The sequence below is a fragment of the Lagopus leucura genome, unplaced genomic scaffold (assembly GCF_019238085.1).
Source record: "Lagopus leucura isolate 7727_CA_CO unplaced genomic scaffold, USGS_WTPT01 Super-Scaffold_100157, whole genome shotgun sequence".
Classification (NCBI taxonomy): Eukaryota; Metazoa; Chordata; class Aves; order Galliformes; family Phasianidae; genus Lagopus; species Lagopus leucura.
Window position 1 is genome coordinate 37,163,161 of NW_024962334.1, and position 12,238 is coordinate 37,175,398.

Consider the following 12,238-nt stretch of genomic DNA (forward strand, 5'->3'; position numbering starts at 1 on the left):
CATGTTTCTGAACTGTGTGACCTTCCCCACTCCTTAAGCTCCCAAACATGATTTGTGAAAGGAACAGCAACATCATCTGCTGTCCATGTGCAATTCGGTTCTTTCTGAGCCTACAGCTGTCTCTTGGGAATGCAGAGTGAGCACTAACCAGAGTAAGTCAGGGAGTCAGAAGGTTACAGTGCTGTTAGGGCTGAAACACTGTAAATCATACAGTAATTATTATCACACAAAAGAAGAAAGCTAATGGTTTTAAGAAGGTCCAAACAAACAGCTGATGAAGACTATCAAATTACACCCAGAGGAGTCAATTCTCACATACAGCTGACCCACTGCTTCCATAATACTTTCCACCCATTGCATACATGCCCCACATTGTAATGACAAAGGTAACACAGTCTTCTCTTTCAAACATTTTCCTGTATTCCTCCCACTCCCAAAAAATATGGTGAACTTTTTGATGAAAGTAGAAGTCACAGGTTAGGAGCCGTATAACAATAAATTGCTTCTCACCTCTTTTGAAAACTTCATAACGGATAGAAAATCCTGCTCCGTGTGTTTCGTAGTCGGAAACGAATTTAATAAAAAGATACGGTCCCGAAGACACTAAAGGAGGGGGAGCAATTTTTCCACAGTACTTTCCCCATAAGCGTCCTTCAGCATTATCTCCATCAATCACTTCAACATAATCATACCTGGTAGACAAATGGAAGGAAGAAACTTTTAACTTCCAGGAAAGAAGGAGACCTAATTAATTTAGAAACCATAACACAACATAGATAATCAAGAAAAATGCTAGCTTGCTTGGAAAATGCATTATGCTGAAAGATGTAAGCAAAATGAAATAATTAAAATGGACTACATTATGTCTGTAGACATCATCTGGCAACATGGAACTATTAGGAAGAATGGTGTCCATTATGCTTGCAGACAATGTCAGCTAAAGTAACCAATTAACATAAAAAAAAAAAGGAAATCTCATGAGCACAATTCTGCATTATTAAATTGTGTTCCTTTGTCTATGTGGTGTTGTTATCAATACATAATGCATAGCATTCTTTTCAAACTGTGAATTTCTGTTATGAATTCAGAAATGTCTTTTTAGCCGAAGCTCTTCATGAACAATACTTTCATTTCCATATGCTGTCCTCTAAACATATGTCCACAGAATAATAAATAAATCCCAAAGCATTAGATTTTCTTCAAAACTCCATCATGCTGTAGATAGAAAAATCTGCTCTCTTCCCTGATAGCTGGACAAACAATTTTCAGCAAAACTCAAGATCTACACATCTACCACAACACTTGAGTTTTCTCAGATGAACCACCCCTCATTGCAAAACAGCTTTGCATAGGTGTTCGAGCCAAGGAGTGCATACTACAGTATTCTTGCCTGTACAGTGATTGCCTAACAGGCTGGGCTAAACCCTCCCCTGCTTACTTGCTAGATTCCCAAGGACTTCATAAAAGAAAGTACAAATATGCAATACAAAAGCAAACGTGTGCCTGGGAGCAGCAGTCATAGCAGGGACCCTGAGCTGTGTCACCAGCAATGCCAGCCTGCGGGGCTGGGTCTCACACTTCGATTGCAGGGGGCTGTGCAGGGCCTGCAGCTTGGTGCACTGAGCCAGCCCACAGCATACAAATGAGCATCCTACTCAGAGAGGCACGAGCTGCAGGTGCAGAGACAGGTCAGGTTTTAAGTTTTATTAGCAGATGATTTCACTTGGCCCTGGGCAGGAAGGATGTGCAGACACAATCTGAAGAACTGGTTTAATCTTCTCTAAAATGCGGTGGCATTTGGAGACCGGGTTCTGCTCTGCTCTTTGCTGGGTTGCAGCAAAAGCTTTTGCCCTGTCTGTGCCTCTTTGTGTCTCAGCCACACTGCCGTTTCACTTCACAGGTTGCTGTTAGCCAGACAATCCCATTTACTTTTCATTATCCTACTACAACTGACATTGAAATGTAGCCATTAATTTGTTTAGACCTTTATTCCGCTGTTGGGTTCACTGAAATGTTCTGAGCATATTAATATACAAGGAAGAGCTAGAACTGACAGGACAGTAAAGTGTGTCTGACATTTTTAAAGAGATCAAAGGAAAAAAAATGTCTTCGTGATGACCAATGTCATTTTTAACAACCCTGTTCCAAACCATCCAGGGCACATTACTTATGTTTACATGAAGTCCCATAAGACAACTGCAGAGATGATATCACTAGTTAAAGTGGACGGCTTAAGGCTCCTTAAATTAAAAATGACATTACCTCATCAGTTAAAACCGTGTGCCAGCTTTGGTGTATATCAAGTAGAAAATAAAGCTGACACTGATGGAACCGTAAGCATTAACATATGTGAAATATTGTGTTAACTGCATTTCATTCTGTGGATTTGATTTTTCTAGTAGCTATTGCTCAACTTGCTAGCTTCACTGCCCCAGCTCAAATTGGTGGAAATACAAAGGGGAAATGTTCACTTCTGAATGAATGTTATGGATACTTTAAGTAAGCTGCCTTTTTTTTTTTCTAAATTGGACCTCTTGTTCCTCTTGTTTTCTCTGTAATTTCATTATGGTGTATACATTTGAGGATCTGAAAGTTGGGAGAGGAGCTATTAAAGGGCTTCAGAAAGATTTATCTCCTGCCCCCTTTTCTTTTTTCGTTTTTGGTTATGTTACAAATATGCTTAGGAATATAAACACGAAGTCTCTTGGAATGCCTCCATCCCTTGGAAGTACTCAGGGCTGCTCGTTTTCAGACTTATGGAATAACAACTGTAGGGAATTTTTAATGCGACAACCTTTTTTCATATCCTCAACCGCTCATTAAAGAGACAGTGTAGTCTCCCAAAGCCACAGCACTTCCAACACTGATGCAGAGTATTTTCCTTTATTTGGAGAGCAGGTGCTTAAAGCTACTTGTATTTTGCATCATCTGACACTTGCGGGGTTCAGGTATGTTGAACCCTACCCTTTGCTCTTCTCTCTCTCTGACAGCATTACTTCACTAGTTTCCCTGATGCCATTCATTGCTCAAGACTCAAAAGTAGACGATTCTTCAAATTCAGAAGAATGCTGCTACTGAATTATTAAATGTTCTGAACAATTTAAACTAAAAATGTTAATCACATTTTACATGCTTTTTTACTATTATAATTTAAAAAAAAGTTTGAATTCAGCATTTATTTTTTTCTACACATAAAGATTAAAAGTCTTCTACAGTCCTAACAAGTCACATACAACAAAAAAGATAATTGACAAATAAGTACCAGTTTTGCTATTATAGGAAGTAATAGCCTGCAAAAAACATTAAGATTACATTCTCTCACTCTCTCGTATCTCCTCATCTGTACAAATAGCCTGCCCACACCTTTCTACTGTCCCTTATAGCAATAGAACTGTAATTTACAGTGCTGGCTGCTGTGCAGTTCTAAGTTACACAATTTGTCTGCTAAAAGGCTGTCTTTTAATGGATTTTGCAAGTTATAGGTCTTAGTGCCCTGCTGAAGATGGAAGATTTCTCAGATTTTTTCAGTTCCTCTGAAAAATGACAGAAAGGAAAGAAGTTGAGTTGTGAGACAATAGGTATGAAATAAGATTTGAAAATGGGAAGCTGTAGAGATCAGCCTCACAGCCTTCGTGTTCTGGGGATCCTGCCCTGCATTTGGCAATAAACAGATGGGTTTGGATTCTCCCACACTGGCAGCAACATCTGAAAGCTGGGCTGCAGTAACTGAGTATTTATGGATTTTTTTCATAGGGAAATTAACTTACTCTGGGTTTTACTAGTTTATACTTGGAAACCAAAGTCCTGCTGTCACTTCTGCACTTTTCAAAATCGTACTGGAGACCGCAGCGTATTGCAAAAACTGTTCTTGTAAATGGGGGAAAGTACAGTCACAACTTGAAAGGAAGCTCAGGAAGCAGCTTGCATCTTCCTCTGGACTTGGTAGCAGTCCCATAAGTTTGTCAGGAGAAGATGCTGTGCCAGGGATGCAGTTGGTACGCTGGCATCCCTGCGAGGAGACTGAATGTGTCACCTCCGCAGTGCCCAGACAGCCTTGGCGTGCAGCCCAGAGAACTGAGTTTGCAAATTTGGATTTCCCACTTGGCAATTCTTCGCTCAGTTACTGCTGCCAATGGTGTGGCAAATATTTCTCGTAATGTTATAGTCCTCTAGGGTTTATGGCATGGAGACGTAAATAAAAACACAGAGCTAACCATTGCTCCAAGTTTCAGGTGAAAGACCATTGCATGAGTTCATGCATGAAACCAGGAAAGATACGCCTGTGCTGGTGGGTTCAGCAGGTATGCTCATGGAGCTACTGTGTCAAGAGGTAATAAGCATTCCCTTCTTGCTGGCTCCCTCCGGATATCCCATTTGTGTTCACTCTGCCCTGTAACAACGCTCCTGGTGGTGTGTGGAGTGTTCTCCTGATGGGAGCCTGCTGGATTGCAGGACTCTAGTGCTGCCCTGCTCCTCCCAACCAGTGCCTGAGCACGTGCACACTGATGGGTCCCAGTTTTATGGTACCATAACAGGATATCTTGGATGATGAAGGAATCTAGAATTCCTCTGCAAGTTCTGGAAGGAATTGCTTTAAGAGTTGGGTTTTGTTTTGTTTTGTTTTGTTTTGTTTTTTTCCCCAGCAAGTGTAAGTTATAGGTTCTAGGAAAAGGCCAAGCCATGCCTATAAAAATGAGCACTGGGCAGTGAAAAAACATAAACAGCTGTAGAATACAGATTTTGGTGGAAGTTTCATTTCCAGTTTCTGGTAGGTGATAACAGAGCTCTCATCTGTTTTCAGCTGTGAACAGGCCGGTGACCCAAGATACACAACCACTCGCTGTGCTGCAGAAGGGAAGGTGGGGTGCTGGGAAGCCTTGCAGTGCTGCAGACAGCCACCCTGACACACTGTGCTCAGATCCTGCACATTATTAGAGTAGCAAAATTTCATGCATTTTGCCTGGAAATAATTCCTTCTGAAGACACACGCAGAACTCAGCTGAAATCTAAATGTCTGCCATGTTACTTATGAAACAATCAGTGAAGCGTATACAACTCTAATTTACATCAAAATACACCATGTTTTTTTCTGCAGCCTACTATGATATGCATCTATAGGCTGGTTATGAGTATTTTGGTTATTCACCTGTTAGAATGAAAAGACCTTCCAGCTCTCTATTTCTTTTCTTTCTCTGGTCCCCCTTTCCCCAAACTGCTAAATGTCTCCCTGATAGGAATTATTCACCCTGGCTAGACTACCTTTGCTTACGAGAATTTTTACTCTCTTTTGTCTTTATAACATTTTTTTTTTCCTCGCAAGTCTCTACTCTAGCCAAGCAGAAGGCATTGCAAAAGGAAAGCTAAACCACTACTTTGAGTTATTCCGCACTGTGGATTTGTGTCCCATTAGTGACTGAAGGTTAGCAGTGTGGGATTTACTGTAGTGCCTGCAACACAAGGCAATCTGTATCCCAGAGCTAAGAACTCCAGAACAGCAGGCACTCCGGGGATACCAAACTTAATCCCGCTTTATTAGCGACAAGAAAAAGAAGCACACGCTGTTACAAATAAAAAATTAGGCGCAGCCCCAAAGAGACTGTATTTCTGCCCAGAACCACAGTGCCTGTCAGGCTGCGCTGCATCAGAACTTCTGCATAGCTCTATGGTAGTGAGGTTGAGATGGCAGTGAGCACCTCCAGCAGGAGTCTTTTAAGCTGGTCTTGGTCGTGCAGGATGCATGGTGTGGATGAAACACAGTGAGGGAGGTGGTATACCATCTGAATCCTACTGCTCTCTGAAAGGCCTGGGTATTTAAATAAGCAATTTGCAATCAGTTGGAGATTTGTAAGTTACTGAAGTGCCCATCAGTTTAGGAGGCTTTTGTTCCAGTTGGTCTTTTGTGAGTTAGTGTTTTTATGTCCTTCACCCAAGGCCAAAATTCACTGAAGTTACTCATACAAAGATCCTGTCAAACTAAGAGGTTTCTGGGAATAAGGCCATTGGGATTTGGCCACTGTTCAATAATTTACTAATGCCATTAAGTGACAGTGGGTCTCCATTAAGAATGAACCAGTGAGGGTCTATTTTAGTGCATGACAGTGCTGTAGTAAAAAAGAAAATAGATGTGACAAAGACATGGATAAAGATCTACAGTTGCCCAATACAACAGTTTGATTGAGACTGTTAGCAACAGTTTTGTTATTATGCTGTTTTCTGGCATCATCGAGTACTTTAAAATTTCACCTTCCATGTTAAAATCAAGCTTTTAATTCTCTGCAGAGCACAGCAATCTGATACACAACATACCTTAACCAATAAAAATTGAAAACCCAGAAGTAATAAAAATAATCATTACTATTTTAAAATCTGATTATCCTTCGTCTTATCACATGCTTCTGGCTGTTTGGCTCGTGCATTTTGAATAACCAGGACTGGCGGAATTGAAGATACAAACTAAATAAGCAAGATTACATCTGCACTTTATCTGTACTGCTCCACTGAGAACAGCAGATAGATCTTCAGCTGCTGCAAATGAGATTAGCCCCTTTATGTCAGTAGATCTAAGCCAGTTTACACTGATACATGGCTGAAGAGCACAAGTGGTGACAGAATTTTTTTCCTTTTATTTATTTACTTCTATTCTATTTACATCAAATAAATTTGGAAAATTCTTCAACATAAGTGTGAACATCAGTATTCACTCCAGGAGTGAATGTAACAACATCATGCAGAATGGGAGGCTGCACACCAGCTCTGATCATTTTAGTGTTGCAGAGTCCTAGGGGAAGTAAGAACAGAATTCATCTGCTAAAGTCTTTAGCATATCTATCTGCAAAAAGCATTTTACCAGTGAAAATAGTTGATCTTGAAGTTAAAGCTTACTCCACCAATTTCATTGCTTGCCACACACTGTAATAAATTATAATATAATAATCCCAGTATATAAAAATGAAGACCTCTTCTGGGAAGAAACATTCAATTTTAAACCTCTTCAGTGGGGAACTTCAGTCCATAACTTTCTGGCATAGAAAAATGCCATCTTTTCATGGAAAAAGATTTCTGTCTGTCAAATGAGACAAATTTACAAATCCATGACTTTCACTTAAGTAGCGGAAAAAGAAACACTTAGCAGTTGAAAGGCATCAGAGACGGTGGAGCTTTCTAATGTCAAACTGGTGAAGGTTAGTATTTATAGGAAATTCACATGCGTCTAATTACTCCAAATTCAGTTCCCAAGTAAAATATGCCATCTGGAAGATATTAGAATCATTTACAACTTGTTCACCTCCCTATTTCACTGCAAAATCTTACCTCTTGCCAACTTTCCAGTCTTCTTCACAAAATAAAATGCAGCCTAAGTTTTACTGGTTCTTTCATAGCTACTTTATCTATTTAACGGTTTAAGAAACTGGAAAAAAAAATCTTTTTTTTTTTTTTTTAAAGGAATTTTCTTATCGCTGGCTATGCTCAAGTTTTATACTCTTTCATATGGACATTACAGATATGTCTTGGCTTAGTTTTGTATAAAGCCACACAATTAGATTTGTAAAGATATTATAGATGATAAGGAGAGAAAAAAGGAGGACCAATCAGTCATCTTGCATTAAAGTAGGCTCATGAAAGCCAAAAAAATAATTTCCCAAACTCAATTACACAGTTTTGTTTTTGTTTTTATGACCTCCCAAGGGACTCCCATCCATCAGAACGCTTCTTGTTAGTTGAGGAACTTCACCCAAGTATGCCAATCTGTTTATACGTAAAGCTTTGCAGCATTCCTCTGAGGTAAAGTTGTCATTCTCATTTTACATATGTGGAGGCAGAAGAGAGAGACAGAGTGCCAACAACTTTCCAGAAATTTTGCAAACAGCAAGGAACAAAGCCTAAATAGTCAGATACTGTGTTTCAAATACAAGAACTCAGTCTAGCTCCTCCTGAAATAATGGAAAGATTTCTAACGGCTTCTGTGGTTTTTTTAATAAGGCTTCCTAAAAGAGACTCAAAACCTAGAAGTTTTCTTAAACAACAGAACTGGAAGAAGGGGCTGCACAGTCTTACGTGGTTAAAAATTAAACACATTTCTGTTTTTTGTAGACTAAATTACATACATACAGAGACTCGTGCATATACATACACACACACATGTAGGGAGCCTAGCACTATCTGTACATTTCTGTATCCATTAAGCACTGTTTTCATGTGCCTAACTGGTTTAGTGGCTTGTGGTTGGATGAGTGTTGTTAGCACGTACTGCTGAGTTCACCAAAAAGCCTACTTCACTGCTATGTAATGGAAGCCTCAGGTTTGGTTCCTTGATTACCTGAAGAACAGAAAAGGTCTGACTCAAACCGAGATCAGACTCTTCTATGATTTCTTTTTCTTTCCATGAAAATAGGAAAGGAATGCTTTAAAGGCATGGCAACCTTATAGTACTTCATTTGGGAGTTCTGAACCACTGATTAATTTGTAATTATCCCTTTGGGATCTATGTGGTATATTAATCATAACCTATGGAACTCGACTTCTAAAAGTATTAGGTACATGTTAGCTTCTCACAGAAACTGTGAAAGTTCAGAACATAAAATAACTTTCAAGCTTTTGAAATTCTCAAATATTTGTCCCTTGTGGGCAGTCTGAAACCTCTCCGAGCAACAGTCGTAATTAATGAAACTAAAAGAGGCTAAAGGAGAGAGGAAATTGCAGACATACGTATCAGCATTAGGACACAAGTTACAGCAATTTTCCTCCATGGCAACCATGTCCTGAAGCTCTGTAAATGCAGCAAAATGATAGGTATTTATTCATTTATTTTCAGCTAGGAACTATATTAAGAGAGCATTAAGGATGCTCTCTTAATATAGTTAGACATTTGGAACTCAGCATTTCTCAACATTTTTCCCTTTGTTATACTTTCTATGCCACTTTCCCTTTGGGATTGGCCAAGTGAAAAATCCACTGCTTGGTTAGTGTCTACACATAGTTGGTATTGATATAAATGATTTCTCTGGGTCTTTCTTGCCTGGAAGTGTGACACATGTAAACGAATGCATTGATTTTTGGAGGAGCTACAACTAAAACCTATATATAGTCCCACAACTAGAGAGTAAGGCATACTTACAGAAAAGAGGAATTATTAGGGGACATACAACTTAACTGCCAAAGTTTTGACCTGCCAGTGTTTAACCGTGTGCATGTATTAAAATTTCCCTCCCTTTTTTGTGGTGGGTCAGATATGGGTGTTGGTGGTTTGGAGGTGAACATGGACTCTCTTAATCTACTGTAAAAAAACCAAAACATTACAATTCAATAAAGTAAAACAGCTGTTTATGAGGGTGGATAGTGATAGGACAAGGGGGAATGGTTTTAAACTGACACACAAGAGATTTAGATTAGATATTAGGAGGAAGTTTTTAACACAGAGGGTGGTGACGCACTGGAACAGGTTGCCCAAGGAGGTTGTGGATGCCCCATCCCTGCAGGCATTCAAGGCCAGGCTGGATGTGTCTCTGAGCAGCCTGGTCTGCTGGTTGGTGACCCTGCATATAGCAGGGAGGTTGAAACTAGATGATCATTGTGGTCCTTTTCAACCCAGGCCATTCTATGATTCTGTGATGATTCTGTGAAAGTAGCTCATAACTCTCAAAGATTTTCTGGCTTGAAAATGAAGTCCTAGGTGTGTGAATGTAGAGATTTACTAGCTAAATACTGCTATAATGCTGAGAAGACCTTTGACAGCCTCTTGTAATAGAGAAAAAAAGTACCCCTCCTTACATCTTTCCTGTAACACAAACTTGGAAAGACAAAGCATTTGGCCATAGCACCTAGAAGTGCTATCAACAGGAGGCACACTAAGCTGAGTAAGAAGCATTTCCAGTTCAGAGATCAGCCCACTTACAGTGTTTGCATGCTTCCTGGCTGGCTGTTATCTCAGCACAAAATCATCTGGTTGTGTACATTGCCACTTTAACAAACAACCCTTAAGCAGCATGAGTAATTCGTGTAGACGGCAACTTTAAAGCAGCCATGGCTTTGGGAAGTCTAAATGACATTTCAACATTTCACAAGAGCAGTGCAAAGAACATTTACTCATGGAGGCTGCTTTCAAATCTCAGCTTTCTGATCTTTGTAAGTGTGGCTGAAGATCTGTCTGAAAAAAGGAAAACAGTTCTTGCTCTTTTTCTCTTTTTTTCAGTGGAAATGCTTGCATGTGTGTGCCTATCTTCTGTGTTTTTATATTCCTTGTTCTAAAAAAGACCTGAATCATATCCTAGATCTCTCTTTTTAAATTCATTCTCAAGCAGAGGAGCAGCCTGGGAAACTTTCAGCCCAGAAGATAGGCATTTCGAAACAACTGAACCAAATGAGGACAGGGAAGCAAGTGGAAACTTCTGCAAAATGACTACCAATAGTTTTCCACTACTGTCTACCAATTATTTTCCACTCCTTTGTTGTCCAGCTTTGGTACTCACATTATGAATAAAACTGCAGTTGATAAATGAGTGTATTTCCCTGTTGGTATAGCTGGGTTTTGTACAGATGAGTTTGTCTATGTAGCATGTTAGGAGGGGTCTCCTCTTAAGTTTCTACTGTCTGCATTAAGTCTGCATTAAGAAATTCAACAGCAACCTTAGCATCATTTTCTTCGAAAGTACGTAGCTAATTAACATTACTCCTAAGCACAGTTTAGAACAGTTATAGTACTTTCTTTTTTTTTTTTTTTCTAATAGTGCCCACAGTTAAACTGCACCAATTTGAAAGATCACTATACAATTTTTGTCCCACTGAGCGATTTTATTACCATTTTATTGTGTTTATAATCAAACTAAAAAGTACAAATAACTTCAGTGAATACATTATATTATGATATTATACATTATATTATGATAAAATATATAATAGATGTTTAAAGCTGCTAAGTTTGAAGTTAGTTCCTTTGTGTCCTGTACCGCAGAGAATGTCAGAGTTTCTATGAGTTTTGTGACCTTATGATTTATTTGGGTGTTGGGAAATAACTATGTGTTCAGAAAGGAGGAAAACAGTGGCCAATAAACATTCTCAGTAGCCTATAAACAGGAACATCTTGTTAGCTGAGGTCAGCCGTATGATCCAGCATCCAGTGAAACCGCATTGTTACGGCTGGCACGTGGGGCACATCGGCCGTGCAAAAGAAACCCGCCCCAGTGATCCATCTCTCATAAAAATGTCTTTCTCAGAGAGGCATGTGACTTTCAGAAAGGAAAATGTGCACAGAAGATCAGCATCATTCCCGGTGCAAATTTAGAGTCTAGTGGAGATGTTTTAGGGGTGCATCATCATAAGCTGTTTTAAAACTAAGTCAAAAGCCTGACAGTAGTTTTTGAAAGAAAACTTGCATAGCTTTTTTCTGGCACTGGATACTTATCTGAGAAGGCAAGCAGGGTAATGAACACACATACAACCCAAGCACATACACAGCTCGTGGGTTTCAATAATTGGCACCACACTGCATAAATGCATCTGCTCAGTTCCTAGTGGGAGCCACGGATATGTCAGGGCACTGTTCATTAGATGGGATGGAGTTTGTCTTTCCACTTGCTTTTCCTCTGCTCATCAGAGCAATTTTTTGAGATACGCTCTTTTAAGCTTGCTGAGCATTTGAGCCTATACTCAATCATTATACACACATACACTCTATACTCAAAAACTAAATCAGGACTAATGCAATCGCATAGGAATTGCTGCTTTTGAGATCTACAGAAATGTTTCCACAGAACCACTCTCTCTCATTTTTGTTCTTGCTGTTTCTACAGCTGTGATCCAGAAAAGAACAGTTTTTTGGAGATGGCTGTTAGTGGGCCTAAGCAAGCATGGGATAAGGATGTAGATTTGCCTTCTTCATCTCATGGGTCAGACTTCTGTCCTTGCTTTCTACTCAGGGAAACAGGCAGTGTGACATGGAGCTGTAATAACGCATTATCTCAAATAGCAAGGGAGGCTTGCAGTAACCCAGTGAATTAGAAACATAGAAGGTGTTCCAGCTTCATACCTTTTGTTAGCCATAAGAGAATGGCGCTCTAAGTCTTCATTAATCAATTACAATAAATAAGCCTTGAAAGGCAATAAACTATTACATGGCTGATGAAAACACCTACTCTGCAATTAAATGGATAAAATCCTGATTTGATAGCTTTTGTTTAATTTACACTTCCAGTCAGGTATCTATTAACACATTTAGCTTTGTTTGTCTATTTAGCAGTGATAA

At 39.4% G+C, this 12,238-nt stretch overlaps 1 protein-coding gene across 2 annotated transcripts in view; it reads right to left on the reverse strand.

Annotated features, from left to right (window-relative positions):
* Positions 1–12,238, reverse strand: part of NRP1 (neuropilin 1) — a 109,177-nt gene that overhangs the window by 63,049 nt on the left and 33,890 nt on the right. For both annotated transcript variants that reach the window (XM_042888156.1, XM_042888157.1), the window contains exon 3: positions 511–692. In XM_042888156.1, coding sequence (XP_042744090.1) covers positions 511–692 — 182 coding nt within the window. The remainder of the gene's footprint in view (positions 1–510; positions 693–12,238) is intronic.